This window comes from Numida meleagris, chromosome 1, assembly GCF_002078875.1.
Source record: "Numida meleagris isolate 19003 breed g44 Domestic line chromosome 1, NumMel1.0, whole genome shotgun sequence".
NCBI lineage: Eukaryota > Metazoa > Chordata > Aves > Galliformes > Numididae > Numida > Numida meleagris.
The window spans coordinates 15,243,925-15,267,833 of NC_034409.1; the positions used below are offsets into that span (position 1 = coordinate 15,243,925).

The 23,909-nt window shown below is 39.8% G+C and overlaps 1 protein-coding gene across 7 annotated transcripts in view; it reads left to right on the forward strand.

Annotated features, from left to right (window-relative positions):
- Positions 1 to 22,305, forward strand: part of KIF21A (kinesin family member 21A) — an 85,109-nt gene extending 62,804 nt beyond the window's left edge. For 3 of the 7 annotated variants that reach the window (XM_021384630.1, XM_021384631.1, XM_021384636.1), the window contains 13 exons: positions 272 to 332; positions 546 to 600; positions 2,129 to 2,346; positions 6,447 to 6,557; positions 7,152 to 7,280; positions 8,850 to 8,888; positions 10,872 to 11,008; positions 14,441 to 14,621; positions 14,970 to 15,134; positions 15,752 to 15,869; positions 16,599 to 16,769; positions 19,632 to 19,831; positions 21,026 to 22,305. In XM_021384630.1, the coding sequence (XP_021240305.1) occupies positions 272 to 332; positions 546 to 600; positions 2,129 to 2,346; positions 6,447 to 6,557; positions 7,152 to 7,280; positions 8,850 to 8,888; positions 10,872 to 11,008; positions 14,441 to 14,621; positions 14,970 to 15,134; positions 15,752 to 15,869; positions 16,599 to 16,769; positions 19,632 to 19,831; positions 21,026 to 21,119 (1,679 nt within the window). In that variant the 3' untranslated portion in view covers positions 21,120 to 22,305. The remainder of the gene's footprint in view (positions 1 to 271; positions 333 to 545; positions 601 to 2,128; positions 2,347 to 6,446; positions 6,558 to 7,151; positions 7,281 to 8,849; positions 8,889 to 10,871; positions 11,009 to 14,440; positions 14,622 to 14,969; positions 15,135 to 15,751; positions 15,870 to 16,598; positions 16,770 to 19,631; positions 19,832 to 21,025) is intronic. The other 4 variants (XM_021384632.1, XM_021384633.1, XM_021384634.1 and 1 more) reach the window with 3 other exon arrangements.

Sequence of the window (23,909 nt, forward strand, 5' to 3'; positions counted from 1 at the left end):
TGCACTGTATGCTAAGGTGTATGATTTCTTTAGGCTGTATGAAAGAACTTAGGACAACTGATGAGTGAAAAAATTAAAGAAAAAATAGTGAAAACCAGGAAAATTCCATGAGAACGGACTAGCAAATAGTGAAGAGTGTTTGTAAATCCCTACCTTTCACACGCTGTTCATCTACGTTCAATGTTGTCTGAATTCTTTTGCGTAGTATGTAAAGCCCAAATGTCCTTTTGTAGTTTGACAGGCTAACAGTATTCTTCTGGAATTTTTCTAGAAAATTTGGAAGATAGTACTGATGAGGATGCTCCGTTGCATAGCCCTGGGACGGAAGGAAGGTGAGTGATCTTTGTTAACAGGTAACTGGGTCTGGTGCTAGAAAAATTACCATCCTTTCTTCTATTTGTAACACATGTATTCATTAGAAGCTACCTATGATGTGTTTTCCTTTCGATTTGCCTATCAATTCAGTAGAAAGAAATGTTGAAAAAAATATATGTTCTGAAAAGATGTCTATTTTCTTACTAATTGTGCTGCTATTTTTCTTTCAGTTCATTATCTTCAGATCTTTTGAAGCTTTGTGGTGAAGTCAAACCCAAAAGCAAGGTATACTCTAGAATAATAATTCAAACTTTAATGGCATCTTCTGGGGGATGCTATTACTTTGCTCTAGAGTTATTAATGAGCAAATGCGCGCAGAAGGTGAACTGAGATAACGTTTGTATGTAGTGTGTTTTTGTGTAATATTCCTCTCTGAGAAGTAATGATAAAAGTGCATTGTTTTTCACTATCTTGTGGCTGAATTTTTACACTTACAGAACAGATATTTTCTTAAATTAATGGCATTCCAAACTGAGTAGATTTGCAGTTTAGTGTTAATTAACATCGTGAAGGGGAGGGGTCAGGATATGTTCAAGTTGGGGATTAGGAAAAGGTTCATCACCGGGGGGGTGGCTGGGCATGGAGCAGGCTGCCCAGGGCAGTGGCGTGGCCCCAGGCTGCCAGAGTTCAAGGAGTGTTTGGACAGCACTCTTGGGCACATAAAGTTTGAATTTTGGATAGTGCTGTGTGGAGCCAGGTGTTGGACTTCATGATCCTTATGGATCTCTTCCAACTCAGAATATTCTATGATTCTACAATTAATGAGGCTACTGTTTAACATTAATGCCAGTGGGAACGGAAAACGTGCTTATTTTTTTTATTTGCTTCTGTGGTCATAGGAATTTAAGGAGTTTGTAAGATAAACAGAATTTGACATTCGGGTTCTTAATTGAAGTTATCGTTGCAGATAGGTTGGCTGCAGTTTAATATTAATGGCAGTGGGAACTAGAAATGTGTACTGTTTGTGATTTGCTCCTGTGGTCACATGAAGCAAATTTGTGAAGAAAGTAGAAGTTCTAGCCACTGTGCTTCAAACTGCAGTTGACTCTGGAGGACTGTATCTAAGTTGGCTGTTGCATTATTGATAGTGTTCTTTGTCTGCGCAGCTCTTTGAGTAGGTAAACTGAATTAGTTTGATCTGAAAATGTTGGCATGAAGTGAACTTGTCATTTTTGTAAGGGCTGTGTTCACACTGGGCCTTTGTCTTCCCCACTGGCCTTTCTTTCCTTAAGGAATAGATTTTAATTTTGCAGCAGCTAAACTCCTAACATGCGTGGTCAGTTGTCTAAGAATGACTGTGTTGCACAGAGCTTGGCGTCTTTGTGAGGCTTTCTGCTGTTTTCTAACTGTTGAAATGCTGAAAGAATCTTAATTCATCTTAGCTTATGTCAATTTAGAAGTAGTTTAAGCCAAGTAGCAGATATTTTTATGTAGGAAGAAGCATCATTGCAAGAAGTTACTCCAGTATAACTGTAGCTATTTAAATTCACACTAATAGATGCTTGTAGTTGGTTTCCAAGGAGACCCTTTCAAGCAATTGTCAAATCAATGTTTTCTGCTGTTGAACTTGACTTACCTTCTCTGAAATCATTGCCAAAGAGTACAGATGAGCTTCTTAATTTAGTTTCCAAAGGAAGTTGCCAAGTGTTTTGAGGAGAATGCCATTTACCAGCTAATGATAATCTTAAATGTAGTATTCTTGAAACATTCCAGGAAGTGATTAAATTGCAACGTGCTTTTTATTTGTCTCCAGGCCCGCCGGAGGACCACTACACAGATGGAATTGCTGTATGCAGATAGCAGTGATTTAGTCTCTGACGTTAGTGCTTCAGAATCTACTTTGCCTGGCCTTCTTGCATCTGCTGCAGAAACCCAAGAAAGTGGGATGACTGCTGACACAAATGATACTTCTGCTAGGGACAGAGAGTTTATTCCCCCACCATCTGGCTTACCTTCTAAGATAGGCAGCATGTAAGTTTGGCTATGCTGTACTAATTATTCTTTGCTTTTTAAAAATGCATGTTGCCAATTTCTTGTAATCTATTATTTTAACTTTACAAGGGAGGTTGATACACCCGAAGCTTACTAAATAATACTGACAAAACCTTTCCTTCTTTTCTGCCATCACCACTCTAGACATTGGAAATGCACTGTTGAAAATAATGTGCTGCTTATTGGAGATCCAAACTTTTATTGTTTTGTCATAGTGAAATCATTGCCTTCTTTCTAAATAGTGGGAGAAAAATCCATCTAGTATCTCAAATACTTTGTTTCACTAGTGCTGTGGGAAATTAACTTTCTTGAGATGCAGCAAGAATATGCTTAGAACAGCAGAGAGATCAAAATGAAACTAAACCTAAACAACTGGCAACAAGAAGATATGGAATAGTGTACCAATGATATTGGTGTGTGGTCCTACCTGTCAGATAAAATCTTTGTGGGAGACTTTGTGTGGACCATGCTTATCCTGAAGAAATCTTTACACTTGCATGCTCAATTAATGTAAAGCTGATATAAACACACTGAATACTGGGAATTCTCAAAAATCCTCTCTAGTTGCAGACTGTGCTTACCAGCAGAACAGTTTTACTAATTGAAAGTATTACTCGATGGCAAATTAAACTAAAAATTTTCTTTTCATCTTTTTTATTATGAGGCCAGTGGTTGTCTCCCATGTACTCTAATGTGTTTTATTTCATTTGCTTTTGATGTTCTTCTTATATCTAGTGATATTACTGATGGTTATTAGCCATTCACTGCTAGAGATACTACAGACCTTTATTGTTGTCAAGTACTATCTCCTATATTCCACAAACTCTTGTGTAAACTGATTGCACGTGCTGTATTCCATGATATGGAAAAACCATATCCCATAGCCATCTTCATATCACAAATGCTGGAATTAGACATCTTTCGCTATTCACCTGTCCTATTTCCGTAATATTTTTACAGTGGTTTCCATCTAATGTACACTTGCAATTTTGTGTTATTTCTGCCGTGTATTTCTGGCATGTGCTTGAAGTGGCAAACATGAACTGTAAAACACTGCTGACAGCAATTATTAACCCATGCTGATGGCTTCAGTGCATTTTATAAGTTGAATCTGCTTGTAAATAATGCTCTTGTGAGGTTAGGATATGTGGGGAAATCCACGTATTTTAGCAGTTAGCCTGAGTTCACTAGAGATTCTTGAAGCTTCAAGATTTAAAACATCAAGTGTTATGACCTGGCATCCAGGACTCAGGTAATAGCAACTTTTGCCTAGCTCCATCTGCTTTGTGAAAGTGATCTAGCATGTAGCAAAACAGAATTTTTCTACAAAACTGTATTCTGTGAACATTATATAGTTGCCAGTAAATCAGTTCAGTCAGCAGCAGGCCTCACTTCTTGTGTTTTGTTATTGGTCATGTTTTGGCAGAAAAGTGGTCAAAAATTGCCACAATCAGCCTGTAGTCATGTCCTTGCTGTAAGTGAAAGGGTGTTTGTGGTTTTTTTTTTTTGTTTTTTTTTTGTTTTAACAACTATAGCTCGGTATACTTTCTACAGCTTGGCTAATTTTGCAGGTCATTCTTGAAGAAAGGTTGTCTTTGTGAGCCACCTGGGCTTCCTATTTGAGCCTGTAGTGCTTCTAGCTACTGTAATAAATTACATTCTTCTGAAGCAGAGCATCATCTTACCTGCAATGAGCGTTAACATCCTTGTGTCACTTAAGTGGCATTCAGAGATGTAGAAGTAATGAAAATAATCCAAAATATGACTTCTCTGGAAGTAACAGTAATTTTATGCTGAGATGTAAAGTTAAGTGTTACGCACAAACATTGCTGTGGAAACCCCACTGTTTTCTCAGTTCTGTGGTGATTCCAAGAGGCACCTAAATGTCCATGGCTAACACTGAGTCCAACAATCAGTTTGGTTGGAGCTCTGTTCTACAGGCACAGCTAGCGCTGTTGTCCTATGATACTCCCACTTTGTCTCCTGCAGCCTCTGCAGAGGAGGGTGGCCCTCCTGTAGGTCTTGTGTCAGATTTGCCAGATCTGTTCAGATGTCTCTGATATTCTGGAAATCTTAAAGGATGCTGAAAACCTGTAATTAGATGTCTTGCACTTTCTCGTGCAGGTCATCAATAGGGACGCACCTGTTGTGGGGTTTTTTGTTTTTACATCTGTACTTAGGAAGCTCACTCCAGGAAGACTTGCTCCATTTCTGTAATACCTGCGTTTCCAGGCTTTCCAAATGGATTCTTATATAATCATACTCTTTACACCTTCTGAGGATGCATCACTGTGGATCCAGAGGTGGAAAACTCAAGGGACCTGTAGAGAGTAGACAAGAGGGAGCTGGCTCTATGCCTGACTATGCAGCACAGTGGTGTGAGGCAGAGGAGTCTGGGCTCTGCTTTCTGGTGAGACTTATTTGTTCTAGCAGCTACCCAGGATATGTGTAGGCAACCAGGGCAGTGGAGACTAGCTCGTTTTTCATCCTAGCTGAAAAATCTGTCTACTGGTCTGATAATATGACTTCCTTGTGACTTAGAACTTCTTCATGGAAGAACTTCTTATGCTGGACGTACTGGTCCAGCATAAAAAGAGGGGAGAGAGTGTGTTCTGTTCCCCCTCCACTTGTGTCCTTTGCAGAATGTACTTAGAGGTAAATAACCCTGCAGAGAAATAAATTCTCTGGAGTTTAGGAGTGGATTGAACCTGTCACTCTTGTTCATGGTCTAACTACTAGACTTATGTGCACTACTAGACTTACGTGCGCTACTAGACTTATGTGCAAAACTGTAGAAGTTACTGCTTCTGCTCTTTGTTCACCTGTTTTGTGAAGACCCTGTTTGTTTGCAGCTTTGGGACAGTGGGATCTGCACACAGCTCTTGGGCACTAGGTGGGACCTTCCCCTTGCTATGGCTGCTTGTGTTCATTGTACACGTGATCACTCAGAACAGTTTGGTCAAGTAGTTCTTCTTAGTTATGCTTTCCTTTTTAAATCATGTTACCTTGCACACCAGTCCCCAGATGGATTTTATATGGCATTGACTTCCTCTCAAGGGAAACTGGCATAGCTTTTCTCATGGAGAAGTTGCAGCTAAGTAGATTCAGAGTCTGTAGAGCAATGATGCTATTAACAGCGTCAAGATGGTTGCCTGCCCACTTGACTTCATCTACTTAATAAAGTTTTATGGCACAAAAGCACCTTCATAATCCACAGAATTGCTTTCTTCCTTTTAGTAATCATTTCTGGTCTTTATATTGGTAAAAACAACCTCTAAACACACCAGTAAAGCGTAAATCAAAGCACATATGGCTTTTCTGTTTGCCCAGTTCGTGAGAAACAGGGGTTCAAAAGAGTGGAGACCTTCCAGATACTGTTTCTCTTCTGTCATGAAATGATTACACTTGAATGCCAACATTAGTATTGCACACTTGATCATTTGCTGTTTTTAATGGGGAATGAATGTTGAGATGAAGACCACAGTGACTGGAATTATTTTGGAGAAAGGGCTAGAGAGACAAACAAGGAAAGCAAGGAAGAAGGGAGGAGAGGGTAGGAAAAAAAGTGTCATAATGGTCAGACTGTCAGCAAAAGATACTTCATTTTTTCCCTTCTTGATTGTGAATTTTTTATCAATTCTTGAATATGTTAGTGAACTGTTGAATTCATTTGTAAGAGCCATTATGATTTCTCTGTTCTTCATGTCCATAAGTGATCTACTGTAAATGAAATCTGTGGAATAGGAAATTTTAGATCTTAGACCTTCTGTCTTCTCTGTGATCTGAATTTGAAATACATACTCCAGGTACCATTATCTTTTTTTTTTTTTTTTAGTCAATCTCTTTTATTATTGAATCAGTAGATCTACTGTTTGTTTTCAGTATCTTCTCTTGATATATTGATGAACTGTGAAAATTAATAAATTTGGTGTATTTTTGTATTATAACGTGAGAGGAAATATAGACCCAGTAGTCTCAGGAGATGCAATAATTACTTGCTTCTGAGTGAAAGAATGACAGTTAATATAGGAAAAGCAATTTTGTCAAGAGTTGTAAGATAATGGTCCCTCTGTTTTTAGTTCTAGGCAACCGTCTTTGTCAGAGAAGAAGATACCTGAACCTTCACCTTTAGCCAAGAGAAAAACATATGAGAAAACAATGGAAAAGTCAAAGGCAAAAGATCAAAAACTGTAAGATTCTTTTAAATTTACATTCTCTGAAATAGTTTAAACTATGGGTATATATTCTTGAAAAATAAATCTGTATTTTCTGTTTCTTTAATTTTAGGGCAGTTTTTTATTGTTGACAATGAAATTATTATTTATTGTTCAACGTCTATGTATGTGTTGGCTTTTTTTTGCGTTTGTTTGTTTTCCCCCAGAGTATTTTTCTATACACAAATAAGTCTGGGCCAGAGCTCTGAGAAAATGTCCTTTGGAGCATTTGCAAATGATTTATTTTATTTTTTACTAAAGGGAAGTTATGAGTTTCTCTGTGAAACTGCAGTTATAATCTCTTTTCAATTTTACTTATGTGATTATTTTTTTTTTCCCCTACTTGGAGCTTCCACTGTTAGCAAGTAATCTTTGAACATTGTGCCACCTTGCAATCTGCAGCAGTTTGTAGCCTTAAGTTTATTGCCTTCTTTGGGAAACATCTGTACCAAGCCTTATTATTTTATTTATTTGCTTAAAAAAAGAGGATCTAACATTTTGAGGCATGTTGCATTTAACCTCTCTAACCATTCACAATCTGTTAAAGAAGATGTTCTTTTTTTCTTGTAGCTCAGATTCTGGAACCCCAGAAGCTAGTCTGTCACCTCCTACTTCCCCACCAAGCCGGCCCCGTAATGAAATGAATGTTTTTAGTCGTCTTACTGTTTCTCAGGGAAACACATCAGTTCAGCAGGATAAGTAAGTCACAGAGGGAAGCCTCAGCCCCCAACCAGGGAATTGCAAAGCACACTCAAGCTACCAGTGTAGTATCTGTTAGATATTCCGCCTTTCATCACCTACAAGACAAGAGGAGATGTTTCTCCTGTTTTTATGTATTTTTTTCAAATAAAATACTCAAAACTTCCATGAAATTGGGAAAAACTTAAAGAAAAGCAATTTCCTGCTGAACCTTGTTTCCTCTTTTCTAGGTTATGTCTGGTACTTGTAGTTTTAAAGCTTTCAGATGTGACAGAAAAGAGATGTAGAATTCTTAGACACGTGTTTTTATGTGTGTTTGCACTTGAAAGTAGGATTTAGTTAACAATGTAGGAAATTATGCTTTTGACAGTCTTTCCAGTTATTCCAGCTCAGAGCACTGTCACAATAGCACTGTGGATGGTGGGGTGTTGAAACATCTAGAACACAGTTGTTTAGAGAGTTGTTTAAATTACTGAACAGACTAACATTCCGGGATGGTGTGGAGGAGCAGGTGCTGTTGATATCCTGTTTAAAAGAGGTAGAGCTCAGTTTCCTAGCATGTTAGTCATCTGTTTCTTCAGAAGCTGTAGTCCAAATTGCAGCAACCTTGAGTTGAACAGAATCTTTACTGCAGGTTTCAGTATTGATGATAGTGCCATACAGCACTTACAGACTGCAACTCAAACTTAGAATAAACCTCTGGCTTGGACTATAGTAAGACAATAAAACAGGTCTCTCTATGCTATTTTTTTCTCTTTCATAAAGCTTTGCTTTTTTCCAGTGGTCTGCAGAGTCATCGAATACTAAGCAGTAGCTTGCAAGGCTTCCAATAGCTTAACTGTGCTTCTAACTTCTGTGTCTTAGCCGCGTTATCTTATTGCTAACTCCCACTTAACTTTTTTCATTTTCTCTGAACTGGCTTTGAAATCAAATGGAAACTGCTGAATCTGATTTGAGTTCAAAATGAAGGATATCTTAGGACATTGCAAATGCTCATGTCTTGACTGTTCTTGTGTGTTTTCTTTGTTTTTATTTTTATTTTTAACTCTTTTCAAAAAGGTAAAGTATTTTGAAGTAAGAATAGTTTGCAAATTGCTGTTCCTGTTTCAGTGGACTATCAGTATGTTTAATACATATAACAGAATAACATTTATGTTTCTTCTACACTTAACAGGCATTGATCAATTTTTTTTTTTCCTTTCCCTACTTTCGATAGTAATTATATCGCAAAGGTTAAATTTTGTATCCATCTTCTCCTTTTACTTTGTTGTCTTTACTTCTGTAAGAAAAAGATGGGGAAATAAGAAATGGCTTAGCAGGTGTTACTCAGCTTCTTGGTTTGAGATAGCTCTCTGGGCAGTAAGTTACATTATTAGACTATTTTATGACTTTATTTTCCCTAATATTATCATGAGTTTATGGTATACCCTGAGCAATGCTGCCTATGTAAGTGAGTTTGCATTGCTTTTCTGAATCGGCCGTACTGTTTGTTCTTCTTGTATGGAGGCTTTACTTTGCTGCTGATACCTATATTCTTTCTCCTCACAATTCCACTACTGTTGATTGTAGGTCTGATGAAAGTGATTCCTCTCTGTCGGAGGTACACAGGTACTCTCTTTCTCTTTTCTGTTTTCCTGGCATCTCTCACTGAAGTTATTCCAGTTCTTAGGAAATTTCATTTTGCTGCATGAATTTTCCTGATCTTGTGCACCATAAAATTTTTTTTGCTTTTGCCAGAGGGTTAAAAATTTGAAATTTTGATCAAGCATGTCTTCCCTGCTTTTGACCCCCTCTTCCTTTTCTTTCCCTTGAGCATGTCAGTTTTTTTCTCATTTTGTTTTAAATGAGGGAGGGTGTACATCTTTTCCCAGATATATTCTTTCTGTCTGCTTTCTTTGAAAAAAGAGAAAATGTTTTCTTGAAGCCTCTTTCTTTTTATTTATTTACTTTCTTAATTCCTCCTTGTTCAGTTGTATGCTTTGGTCACTAGGAATTAAATTCTAATGCAGATAAAAATGAATAGGTTCTACCGTGGCTTCCTGATAGGATGCATAGGAGTTCCAGAGATGAAAGGAATGTCCCTGCTCATGTTCCTAAACTGTGAAAAATTGGAGTTTATCGAGAAAAGGCCAGTCAAAGGGCTAATGATAAAGTGATGGTAGCTGTGTCTAGTCATAGTAGCATCTGCAGTGTGTTTTGTCTGTAGGTTTCAAAACACTGCACACAGATAAATAGCTTTGGGACATGTATTTTTTGCCTCTTGCAAAGGGAAAGATTGGATGAAAGTAACAGTAGGAGTAATTCTCAGTTTAGAGGCAGCACAATCCACTGGAGAATATTACAGAGAAAAAAACGTCAGTTCTGTATAGCGTCAGAAAACAAAAGCACAGAGACCTAAAATAGTAATAATAAAAAGAAAGTAAATTGCCTATTCCAGTATTCTTGAAAACGCTGTAAAAAGGTGCACATTGGAAGACAAACATCCCAAAATGCAGAAGTTAGGAATTCTTTGAATGGAGGTATCCTGAGCAGTAAAAATGCAGTAAAACTGTAATTTCTAAGACTGTATCAGATAAACCAGCTAACTGCCACAAAGTTAGCTCATAGCAGTAAAGGCTTTTTCCTTCCTGTCGTGAGCTTCTGTGGGGCAATATTATGGGTTTTTTTTTTACGTTTTCCTAAAGCTGATGGTTTTTGTGAGATAGGGCTGTGACATCGTGGCTGTTTCTCATAATTATGAATGCAGTCCCCAGCAGAGCGTGACAGTGAGTCCTAACTGTGAGCTGGTCAGGTCACAGTGTTCTGTGGCGTGTTTGTGGGCATTACCCAGGCCAACAAGGTAGGCTTTTCCACACTTTACAGAAATCAGTGGGCTCCCTCTATGCAAGCAGTTGTATGCATGGGATTTTAGACTGCCAGTAATTATTATTTGGTGATGAATCATTTGTTGTTTTTTTTTTTTTCAGGCTGGGTTACAGCCTTTTTGTACCAGTGCAGAGTTAGCTACAGATGCCCTGGGAAGACTCCTCTGGGAGTATCTGTACTCCCACCATGCTCTCCTATAGTCACTGAAGTTTGGCATTGGGTACAAGATGCAGTAGAGACCCTTACTCAGGCACACAAGTTAGCAGTTCTCCAAGCTTACCCACAGAAGTAAGAAGATGCTAGAGTAGTACATAGAAAGTACATAGAGAGTACATAGAAGCAAATGCCAAATAGCTCCTGAGTTTGGAACTGGCTGTATACATTACATTCACTGCTTTTTTTCAGGCATGCTATTTGGACTAAGTTGTCTCTCTGCAGTTTGCAATGTTACGGTTGTGCCAGTGAATCCAGGAGCATTAAGTATCTTGTATGTACCCAGTGCTCAGCATCTTGTCTCTTTTTATTTCATTTTTTTGTATGTGATTTCCTTTAGCCCAGTGTTGACACTTGTTAAAGCTAGATAGTAAAAATCCTTAAATAGTTTATGAAAGGCGTTCAGCTGTTCTACCCTCACATGTAAGAAAATGAAATTTACCTAAATATAGGGGAAAAGTTAATTTGATCTGTCTATTACTATGCCCAACTCACATTTCCTTTTTTCTTTAGGGGGATAATTAACCCATTCCCTGCTTCAAAATGCACCCGATCTTCCCCACTGCAGTGTATCTACACAGCTGAAGGACATGCCAAACCTGTGCTTTGTGTTGATGCAACAGATGACCTTCTCTTCACTGGATCCAAAGGTTGGGCAACTTTTCTGCTCCTGGGCTGCATGCGCAGGCTGCTTTTTCATCTTTGGTTATTGTGAAATTCCCAGTTTGTGCTTACTGCAGTAAACACAGAGGAAAATTGTGGGGGCCTATTATGCAACATAACCTGAAGAAGCATTTACTGCAATTGTGTACAGGTTTTCAGTCCTACTGTTTAGTATTTAGCTATTTATTTGTAGTGGAAAAAGTAACTCTCAAGAACAACATTAATACTTGTTGAATGTTGTGGTAACAGGTGCTCACATGATATGCAATGCAATCGTGTAATAACCTCAGGATGTAGAATAATAGAATAGAGCCATAGAATCACTGAGGCTGGAAAAGACCTCTAAGATCATCCAGTCCAACTGTCTACCTATCACCAATATTTCGTACTAAACCATGTCCTTTAGTACAACATCTGAATCTTTCTTGAACACCTCCAGGGTTGGTGACTCCACCACCTCACAGGGCAGTCCGTTCCTGTGCCTGACCACTCTCTCAGAGAAGAAGTATTTCCTAACATCCAACCTGAATTTCCCCTAGTGCAACTTGAGGCCATTCCCTCTAGTCCTGTTGCTAGTTACATGGGAGAAGAGGCTGACACCCACCTCACCACAGCCTCCCTTCAGGTAGTTGTAGAGAGCAATAAAGTCATTCCTGAGCCTCCTTTTCTCCAGACTAAACAATCCTGGCTCTCTCAGCCTCTCCTCATAAGACTTGTGCTCCAGACCCCTCAATGTCTTTCTTGTAGTGAGGGGCCCAAAACTGTACACAGTACTTGAGGTGCGGCCTCACCAGTGCTGAGTACAGAGGAGGGATAGCTTCTCTGCTCCTGCTGGCAACGCTGTTGCTGATACAAACCAGGATGCCATTGGCCTTCTTGGCCACCTGGGCACACTGCTGGCTCATGTTCAGCTGAGTATCAACCAGTACCCCCAGGTCCATTTCGTCTGCACAGTCTTCCAGCCACTCTGCCCCAAGCCTGTAGTGTTCCCAGGGGTTGTGGCCAAAGTGCGGGACCCGACACAGGGACTTGTTGAACTTCATCCCATTGGCCTCAGCCCAGTGATCCAGCCTGTCCAGATCTCTCTGTAGGGCCTTCCTGCCCCTAGGCAGGTTGACATTTCCTGCCAGCTTGGTGTCAAATGCTAATTTACTGAGAGTGCACTCAGTGCCCTCATCCAGGTCATCAATAAAGATATTGAACAGGACAGGCCCCAGTACCAACCCCTGGGGAACACCAGATGTGACTGGTCTCCAGCTGGATTTAACTCCATTCACCACCACTCTGTGGGCCCAGCCATCCAGCCAGTTCTTTACTCAGCAAAGAGAGTGTGTATCTAAGCCATGGGCTGCAAGCTTCTCCAGGAGAACACTGTGGGAGACAGTGTCGAAGGCTTTGTAGTAGTAGAGGTAGGAATTAGCACATCTTCTTTGGCTGTTCTACCTACAGAGTTTGAATAGATTAATCCTGCAGAGCTAGGGCTATTTTCTACTTCCCATTTGCATCTCATTACCTGTCCCCTTTGGGTTGTAAAAGTTGCATGGCTATTATAGGATGGGCTACATTTTAGTAGTCACTACATTGCTACTGAATGGAGCAGTGTATGAACTCTTCAAGCTGGTAGGAATAGCATTTTGGAAGAAAGCATTTCCCTCTTTTTTTTTTGTTGGTGATTCACCATTCAGTCAGGTTGACTTGAAGGGAATGTAACCAGACCTCAGTGGTTATTTTACATAACTTTTTGGGTGATACTAAAGAGTGTTTATTTTTCTGTGTTCTTTTTTCTGGGCCTTTTCATATAAGGCAAGTATAGCAAAGGACTCATGTTCTCAATCATGCACGAAACTCTTGAAGACCCTTGTTCTCCCAGATAAAGCATGTATGATAATCCAGTATTATTCTTGACCATGAAAGCTCAGATGATCTGAAGTGGTGGCTGTAAAGAAGTTAATGTCTCTAACAGAGACTCTCCTTTTCACTAGTACACATAATGTATAAGTTCTGAAACTTCAGGGCATCCTTATTTATTCCTGTATTAACACAGAGAGCACCATCAGAATAGATCTTCCACTGCTAACATTCACATGTGGTTTCTAGCTATTCTACTACCTGTATAGAATACCAGGACACACTGGACACGTTGTTACAATGACTTGGCAAACTTTTGGCCTTCAAAATTTTTAGCCAAGGTTTTAGTATTTTGCAACTGTATACAAATGCAAGAAGATGAGGTATTTTCAGCTTCCGCAAATGCTGCTTCCTTGATCTGTATTGAGATTTCAAACTTAGTGGCTATATGGGAGAAAAGGCTTTAATATATATATTTTTAACACAGGAATGCTTGCAGATGTTGTAAATATTTGCTTTCTTGTCATATGCTAGCTTCTCATGCTTCTTTTGTGGAAGCATGGGAAGCTTCACAAACTACACTTGTGCTTAAGAGCAGAAGAGTATAGACAGCTGTTTAATTATATAAGACTAAATCTTTTGGAAATTATTGCTGAAGCAGAAAGCTGCAGCTGATTGACAGCATTATAATGCTAGCAGATAGTGCCAATTCAAGAATGCTGATAAGCTCCCTGGTGCATTACAGATACTGGACTTTGATCTTGACAATTGAGATTTTTTAAAGAGCTGACCAGTTCTTGGTATGCTTACCTTCTTCCTGCTGCTGTAACAACTGCCGATGCATGAAGTTTGCTCTTAATGCTCTCAGTTTTTATTCTAGTAAAAATGTACTTCTAAAATATAGGCAGTGATTCTGACATGGTGTAGCAAGGAGAGTTTCAGGTGTGGACTCTATTCATGTTGCAAAATTCTTAACTTATATGCATTTTGAGTTTTAGCACACAAAAGTTCGCAGTGTTTAAATTCCATTGCTGCTGAAGGAAACCTATGACTAAAGCACTTACGCTGAAATTTTCAGAGGCTCCTAACGTGCTGAATAGTTTGAGTTGCTTCTTGCCTTTGTTTGTCATGGCTGTCAGTCCTCCTTCATCCTGAGGCTTACATTCCACTATGAGATCTTGATGAAGAATTCATAGGTGTAAAATTCAGTGGTTCTCTTGATCATCAATCATCCAAACCTGACAGCCTCCCAGCTCTCTTACATGCTTTCCTTGGGATTGGATTTTATCTTTTTAAAATATGATGGGAGCTAATGTGCATATCTTGAACTTGACATATAAGGATTAACCTTGCTTAGTTTTGATGATGGTAGATGATGCCCTTGTGTACTCTTTAAGACCAATTTAATATAGCCATTTTGTGCAGTGCATATCAAAGGAGAGCGATATGTATGAGTGCAAATGGATATATGGATTTGTTTGTTTAATTACTAACCTTTGGAAAAACATGACGACTTTACTTTTTAATTCCTTCTCCCCTCCCCCCCCCTTTTTTTTCTTGACTTTATGTAGACCGCACCTGTAAAGTCTGGAATCTAGTAACTGGACAAGAGATTATGTCTCTAGGGGGTCATCCAAACAATGTTGTTTCTATAAAATATTGCAACTACACAAGTTTGGTCTTCACTGTCTCAACTTCCTATATCAAGGTGTGGGACATCAGAGATTCTGCTAAGTGTGTTCGGACACTGACGTGAGTATGTTAAATCTTGAATAACAGGGGCTTGAATGAGTCTTACTCTAAAATTAAACTAGATTAAATTCAGTAGTGCACAGTGTAGCTCAAATATGCTCTTGGGTCTGGAGGCTTTTTTAACATGTTCAGGCTAAGTCAGTGTGGGGGTAATATATGAAAACATGAAACAATATGCTTGCATGCATGCCTGTAGTGTTTTAGCAGGTCTTTGGTATTCATTATTGGCTTTATAGCCTTTTTGCTCGGGTAAATGGGCTTTATTTAAACAATATATAAATTAAGGAGAACATCATGTAGTTGTCTTACTAATTTCTGTTTTTTTTTCTGCTCCCTCCCTTTGCTCAGGTCTTCGGGCCAGGCAATGCCTGGTGATGTGTGTTCAGGAAGTACAAACAGAACAGTCACTATCCCAGCTGGAGAGAATCAGATTAATCAGATTGCACTAAATCCAACTGGCACATTCCTCTATGCAGCTGCTGGAAATTCAGTGAGGATGTGGGACCTGAAAAGGTACTGAACACCTGAACACCAGTAGAAGAGCATGTTCCTTAGGTGGTTACATGCGCATATGAAGCAAAGTCAGTGAGATGTTTCTTGTCTGTGGTAAGATCCATAACCATGAAATACAGCCAAGAAATAGAACAGCTAATCTGTGCTACAGCTGTTACTGAGATAGTGGTGGAAGAGCTCTTTATTTCCTCCTTTGGTAAGGTTATGATGAATTGTTTAAGTAAAAATTATTGGGGGGAAAAAAGGCACTAAAGAGTGATGTGATACATATATGTATCTTGACTGGTAATTGCCAATGAGATGATGAGAATCTGCTGATGTAATGCCACATAATGTATGGCTATGATAGCTCTTCTCCAAACAGAACCTGCACCCAAAGAGAGCATTCAAAATACACTGAATACTTCAGGGGATCTGATGTGTGTGTTTGTTTTTTGACACAGCGGCTTTTGTTTCCACTTAACATTGATTTAGCATTTGTACGTAGGTATAAGCAATAGAATATGTAACCAGAGGATAAGTTAGAAGATCCATTCTAGCAGAAACTGTGATATGGTTTATGTTGGATACATATTAAAATAAAAAATCCTCAGTCATTTTTTCTCTTGTTCTTGGAGATTTCAGTCTACAGGAAAGCTAACTGGTCACCTGGGTCCTGTCATGTGCCTTACTGTGGATCGAATTTCCAATGGACAGGATCTTATTGTCACTGGTTCAAAGGACCATTATATAAAGGTAAACCATTAGTATTTGCCTATGTATTTTAACTCTTAATACGAGTTGCAGGCTTCAGCAGAAGATGCCCTTATCTGAAATCTGATTACCAAGATGGAAATTCTTCTATCAGTTATAGATTATGAATAATGTTCAGTCTTAATAACTACCACTTAATTGGTATTTTTATCATGTGATGGAATGTTCTTGAAGACATTGTGGAACAGATTGTCTATAGTTCAACTGTTTCCTCATCACCTATGAGGTGGACTTCAGATGTGTGAAGTCTTAGAGAAAGATTCGTAACAGCTACTCTTTAGGTGCTTTCGCAGGCTCCAAGTTATTCAATGAGTGCCTCTGTTTTGGGGTGCAGACCTAGTTCCCTTCACTCAGTTGCTCTCTATGCTCCCCACAGACTCTTGCTTAAGCAATACTAGCTGTGAAGTCGGGATGGAGGGAGAGGTCTGTGCACCTCAGTCAAAGTGTCTAGTCCTTTGGGTGATTCATTAGCACACACTTTGCTCTGAGTTGTGTTAAAGCACAACATAGTGAGATTATGATACTTTCTTGCTTATCGTCATCGTGATTAACTTCATTCAGTGTTAGGGAGATTGTTTTTTTTTTCTTGTAGCTTTTTTCCTCTACTTCAGCCAGAGTGTATCTGAACCCCCAAGCTCCACTGCGCATCTCCAAACTGGTGAGATAGCAGATAATTTTGCTTATCATATTTGAACATTTATTTTGTTTTAGATGTTTGATGTAACTGAAGGGGCTCTTGGAAGTGTAAGTCCTACACACAATTTTGAACCTCCTCACTATGATGGCATTGAAGCACTTGCTATTATGGGAGACAACCTTTTCAGTGGATCCAGAGATAATGGAATTAAGAAATGGGACTTGGCTCAGAAAGACCTTCTTCAGGTAATATAAAAGTCACGTGACTAATGTGACAGTCATGTTTAGTACTTCTTTTCAGGCTGTGTAAATGTTCAGGTTTAGATGATGACTAGTCACAAGGACAAGAAGGTGATGGGATATAGTCAACATGGATTCATGAAGTTCATGAAGTTTATGAAGGGGGAATCATACCAAATCAGACTGAAGCCATCTCTGACTGGCTTGATGGATGAGGGGGAGAATCTCATTTTGTTTATCCAGACTTAACAAGGCTTTTTACACAGTCTGCGATAACACACACATTCACAGACTGATAAAATGTGTACTAGAGAAGTGCACTGTGAGATGAATTAGAAACTGGCTGAACTACTGGGCTAAAAAGGCTGTGATCAGCAGCACAAAGCCTACTCACTAGTGGTGTACCCCAGGTGTCAATATTGGGAGTGATTCTCTTTAGTATTTTCATTGATGCCCTGGATGATGCAGCAGAGTGTAGTCTGAGCATGATTGCTGGTGATACAAAACCATGAGGAGTGGTGGTTGTGCTGATCTTTAGAGGGACGTCGACAGGTGCAGAGGAGCTTCATGAAGTTCAACAGATTGAAATGCTAAGTCCTGCATCCCATAAGGAGTAACTCCAAACACTAGCAGTATAGGCTGGGGGCCAGCCAGCTGCAAAGTGCTCTTGCAGCAAGAGCACTCCCAGGCTGCATTAGGATGAGAGCAGATGGAGTGTTGATTCTTCCCATCTACTCTGCACTGGAGAGATGCATCAGGAATTGCTATGTTCACTGCTGGGCTCCCCAGTACAAAGATAGACATGGACATACTGGAGCAATTTCAACGAAGACCTGAAGCTGAGCTTTGTGCTGAAAGAGCATAAAGAGGGTTAAGGAACTGGAGCCTCTCATGAGGAGACACCAAGAGAGCTCAGTCACTTCAGCCTGGAGAAAAGAAGGCTCAAGGGCGTATTGTCAGTATATGTAAATACCTGATAGGAGGGAGAAAAGAAGGTGGAGCCAGACTCTGCTCATTAGTATCCAGTGGAATTAAAATAAGCAGTGGGCACAAACTGAAATGCAGGAAATTACATTTAAATGGGGGAAAAAAAAAAGCTGAACAACCTACTCTGGCCGACCCTGCTTTGAGTAGGGAATTGAACTAGACAGTCTCCAGAGATCTGCCAACCTCAGCTCTTCTGTGCGTCTGCAGATGTTACATAGAATCATAGAATCATAAATGAGTTGGAAGAGACCTTTAAGATCACCTAGTTCCAACCCCCCCTCTATAGGCAGGGACACCCCCAACTCAACCAGGTTGCTCAAAGCCCCATCCAGCCTGGCCTTGAGTGCTTCCAAGGAGAGGGCATTCACAACCTCATTGGGTAACCTGTTCCAGTGTCTTACCACCCTCACAGTAAGGAATTTCTTCCTAATATCTGGTCTAAATCTACCTTCTTCCAGTTTAAAGCCATTTCCCCTCATCCTGTCACTACCTGCCCTTATAAAAAGTCCCTCCCCAGGTTTCCTGTAGGCCTCCTTCAGGTACTGGAAGGCTACTGTAAGGTCTCTTCGGAGCCTTCTCTTCTCCAGGCTGAAGAGCCACGGTTCTCTCAGCCTGTCCTCTTAGGGGAGGTGCTCCAGCCCTGTGATCATCTTCATGGCCCTCCTCTGGACCTCCTACAGCTGCATGTCTTTCTTGTGTTGGGGGCTCCAGAGCTGGATGCAGTACTCCAGGTGAGGTCTCACCAGAGCAGAGTAGAGGGACAGAATCACCTCCCTTGACCTGCTGGCCGAGGACATCTAGAACTTAGTTATTTTTCAATAAATGTAGATATAATTTTGATTTGATCACATAACGTGGTAACGTAGTAGAAGAATCTAAATACTGCAGGCTTCATCTGTATTCCTAGTATTCACAGACATGACTGTTTTAGATCATAAGCAAAGACTGAAATTGAGCTGAAGCTGCTTTGAAGTATAAATGCTAACATTCCAAGACGTTAGTCCTAAATTGGAAGACTTAATTGATGAAAATAACTCAGCAAACATATCATTCAAAAGAATTTGGCGATCATCTACTTCACTTAGTGCTATGCATCCCAAGCAGCGTATATTACAGATTAAGCTTCAGGATGTTCCTAGAAAGCTGAGTGTCCTCCATGGTGAGAAAGGAGCAAAGTAAGAGTTCCTGCAGCGTCAGAGAAGAGCCAGTCCTGCTTCTCTTAAAAGACAGCAAACTTGAGCTGTTATGTCCTTGGTGTTTGTATCAAACAGACTTTGTTGTCAGCCATTCTGTGAAGTGTTTTTCTTTCTGAATCAGCAGTAAAATGCTAGTGTCCATCCTCAATAAATAATAAATATATTTCAAGTGCCGTATCATAAAATCATTTTAGAAACAGTAATGGGAAAAGAAGAAGGGAGGAAGGCAAATAGATTTTGCTTCCCTGGTGTATTTTTTGAGCAGTGTGTTGGATTTTCTTTTGTTGTGTGAGTTTTACAGGCAGACTTGAAAAACACACAGAGACCATATGTGCAAATATGCACTCAAATATGCATTTGAACATATGTAGATTTAGCATTATCCCAAAGTAATTTTCTGTTCCACCTCATGGCAGTTCTGCGCATCAGGTTTTTTTTCTTGTTCTGTAACACTGTTTATCAAAGAGAAACAAACCCAAAGTGACTCATATGGAAGTAGCCTCGTGGAGGAAAAACACCTACTTGCTCTAAAGAAATAGCTGTGGGACTTGACATAGGTAATTGACCACAGGATAGGAATTGGGCTTAGAACGCAGGATTTTCTTTTTTTAGTTTGTGCTTCTGTGCTCATTCATCTATAATTCTTTTTCGCCCCTGTGAGATTTGTCTGCTTTCTGTTTTTCAGCAAGTTCCTAATGCTCATAAGGACTGGGTGTGTGCTCTGGGCCTGGTGCCTGGTGCTCCAGTTCTGCTCAGCGGCTGCAGAGGAGGAACCCTCAAGCTCTGGAACGTGGACACCTTTGCACCAATTGGGGAGATGAAAGGACACGACAGTCCTATAAATGCAATCTGCACCAACTCCAGCCAGATTTTTACAGCATCAGAGTGAGTTTTTCTTATCCATAAACCGCTTTTTTGTAGCTCCCACTATAGTTTTGCCCATGCAAATGCATTTAGGTCTTCAGTTGTGTTAGTAACTAGCAGACGTGGGGGGACTGGTCCATGCCTCTAAGTGCCAATAACCTACAGCAGTGGACTCTGAAGTGGGGTGTGTGCACTGCAAGGTATGCAAAATGTGGTCCATTGGGATGGGAGAAGAAAATATTGGAACTTTGGTGGTGTATGTGTGTAATTGATAGATGAATAACAATAAATATACTGGTAGTCCACGCTCAATAATTTTTTAGTGATGGAATGCATGAGTAAAATAGTTTGGAGACCTCTGATGTGCAGGATGGTAGAGGGAGAGTTAGACAATAGTATTTTACCAGCTTGCACCTCTGGAGTTAGGCAGTTCATTGCTAGGACCAACTCCTGACCAGTAGGAATGTTTCTAAATGCCATGTTAAGTGGCACTTCTCCTTAAGCGCTGGCATAGAGCAGAAGCTTTGCAAGTTGTCCTACTGTCCTTTAAATATCTTGATTTGGATATCTGCTTCCTCAGTACAAGTGGGCATATTAGGTAATTAAAATAGTTCTGAAGACAGTAAAGTGCAGGGGACTGAACTTATGGGCGCGGGCTTTGCACAGGAGTTGTGAATGCTGTCATCTTATGTTCTGCTGCTATGCATTGTTGGAGTTGTCAAAGATGGTGTCCCTATGCTTGTCTAAAGATACTAATATGTTTAGGTCGCATGTGCAAATGAAATTTTATTACTGGCAGAAAATTCCATCATTTTGGGACTTGTAATACTGTGCTGAGGGCCTCCAGAACTTGGGGTGTTCAAGTCAGAAAAAGTCTGTGCTGTGCTAAAGGCTGGTCCGACTGCTGCATCCTGATGTGTTTCTTTGGTTTTTTTTTTTTTTTTTTTTTGGAGAAGGAAATAAGAAATACAGGAGTTGCCATTTGAGGTAATCTTCTCAATACTAAACGCATGACTGAGCTTATGCTTCATAGTGTTTGCTTCACTTTCACAGGTTATATTGCTATTTAAGGAGACAAATTCCTTAGTTCTCCAACAATGCCTTTCTGAATAAGGCACCTGAATCTTTTTTAAAAAGCCTTTTTCCTCCTGTCTCACTCCCTCCCCAACTGCATCATCTAACTAGAATGATGTTTCGTTTTTTTTTGTTTTTCAGTGACCGAACTGTGAGGATCTGGAAAGCTCGAAATGTGATGGATGGACAGATCTCTGATGCAGGAGATGCAAGCGAAGATCTGGCCAGCAACTGAGATGATGGCCATAAATAAATATCTTGATGAAGTGCACTCTATGCAGTTTGGTGCATACTTATTAAGTAAATGCTGATGACTGGAATGAGCTGAAAAATAAGAGTGAACTCTTCTATTAGACCTGCTGTCCTTAAAGTACGTACTGTATGTAGGGAAGAAAACCCAAGGGTAGCATTCTTGTATCTCAGTGATCACGTATGTATGTCTATATATAATGGCTGAATTTGTGTGCACTTGTGTAACACTTGCAGTTTAAGTTAACTGGAAGTCAGTCTTCTCTAATGACCATCTCAAAATTATAACCGGGAATATATTAAAAGAGTGCTCTGCTGTATTTCACTCACAAGTATGATCAGCTGTGTTGCATTTTAGGGTAGCAGAGGACTGATGATGTCCTATTAATAAGCCTTTGATTTTGACAGATGTTGTTTCAAGATTTTAAAGGTCACTTACCCTCTTATTAGGGAAGTGAAGTGAATAAGAGATGGGAGGAGGCTGTTAGGGCAGATCGTTCTGATATGGCTGTGCCCTGCTAACAGCAAACGCTACATGATTTGTGTTAACATTAGCGTATAATCCTCGTTGACCAAAGCTGTGCAGCTGTGTGTACTCTGTGCTCAGGACTAGAACTAAAATGCTCATAAACTGGTATGTTTTAATAGTGTTTTGCCTATAATCTGTAATGACTAGATGGTTCTTATGTCATCACAGAAGTATACCTTAATCTATTTTTCTTATGAATTCGTTTCTATCATCTCACATTTTCTTTTTTTTAAAGCAAGATATCTTTCCTTTTTATCTAATTTTATATGCTGCTAAATGTATTTTAAATACACTGTTTTGCAAACCTTGGCAGTTACTTTGAGAACTGAACCACGTGTATTGGAAAAGCTATGTAAATAGATGGTTGTATAAAGGAAATATCTTATCATGTGCCTGTATGACTTTTAAAGTTCCCAGAATGTGGATATTGAGGGAGGATGTATAATTTAGCCAGCTGCTCTGAATATTAATTTGTAAATTCTGCAAATTTTAAAAAATGATGTAGATTCAGATACAGTGTTTGGATGTTGAGGTTTTTGTTGTTGGTTGGTTGGTTTTGTTGTTTTTTTTTTTCCCCAGAAAAACGTAAGTCTGTAAATTATAGCTTGTGTAGGTAACACTTAAATAAAGATGTGAATGTGAACTATTTCTCTTTGCCTTTTTCTTCATAGTTCCTTATAAACAATTCACTTCACTTGCAAAGGCCCCGCATGTGAAGAAGTACAATTTTACATAACGCAGTAGAATACTTTGCTAGGTAATACAGCCCATGGGTTGGTATCCCGGTGCTGTCTTCTAGTTAGCCATTATTTCTGTTCTGATGGTACTTATAAACCCTAGCAGGATTCCCTTGCACTGAGTACAGACTTCAAATGATGCAGATGTGTTCTGTTCTCAAGAGATCATTTCTTCCCTTATTACATAGTGGCAAGCAAAGAAAAGCTCTGAAGCTTCTTACTCATCTTTGAGAAGTTATTTCCTTCTCAGCTCAGCTTGAAAGCAGATGAAACTGTGTACTGCTTGTGATTTGAAGTCTGATTTAGCCCAAGTTTTGGCAGAAATAAATAATGATATGTATTGTTAACGTACAGGTTGGGAGTTAAAATACACTCATATTGCTGCTCTTTACCTATTATGCTTTTGAGGAATGTGCACGCGTGTGATTTGGGACGACATCACTACCTGAGGAAATGGAGCATGGGTTTGTGTGCAAGAGGCTGTGCCTGGTGCAGGGTACCTCCATCTGCCTGGCTCGGGCGCTGGTGCCTGCTCGGGTCTGCCAGTGAGGCCAGCAGCTTGGTGACCTCTTGGTTTTGGTGCTTACTGCTAAGAGCTGTCATCTGGGAATCCTAGGTAGCTTTTTAGTGTACGTATGTAAGATTCAGAGAGTGGCTTAGATTGGAAGGGACCTTAAATCCCACGCAGTCCAACCCCCTGTTGTGGGCTGCTTCTTCCCACCAGATCAGGCTGCTCAGGGCTCTTGAGCACCTGCAGGGGCCCACAGCTTCTCTGGGCAACCCAAGTCCTCGGCAGGGCTGCTGTTCTCCCAGTCTGTAATTCATATGGACACTGTGGTTTTCAACTTTTTTTGCTGCTGTTTTTTTAAAGTCCTTACAAACCTAAGAAATTGCTGCTCGCTGTCAGGCTGTTCTGCCTTAATGGGCCATATGGTGAGGATCTGTTGTTGCAACAGTCTGAGTTGCAGATGCTTCTCTCTGGTAATGCTTGAAAATGGACATTTTGTTTTATGAAGCTATCTTGTGGTTAGCACCAATACAACTCTTAGGTAGTGTGTGTATAGAAAGTTATCTTTACCTCTGGGAAGACATCACGTCAGAATGAATCTTACTGTACCACACAGGCTTACTCTGAAAGTTCTTGCTATCAGATAGTTGGAGGAAAACTGTCATTTTGTAAAGGTCATGGTCCCAGTCTTGTTTTAATGGATATTTCTTCATCTGTTTTTCTCCAAACGTTTCATTTTGAGTATAAAGTTACGTATTTGACAAAAGATAAATCAGAAAAAGGTAAACACGGGGCTCTGGAGGGGTTTCTTTAATGACAGAAAAGAGTCTCTGGGAAATAATTTTTGAGAAGTCTTGGGAAAATGATCCTCTCTCAAAGTTGGAGTTGAGAAGTTTATCAAGGTTTGTGGACAAATTTGTCACCGGCCTTATCTTACCTGCTTCTTAATGATGGCAAGGCCATGTGTTACGATAACCTGAGTTTCTTGGGTTAGCTTTGAGA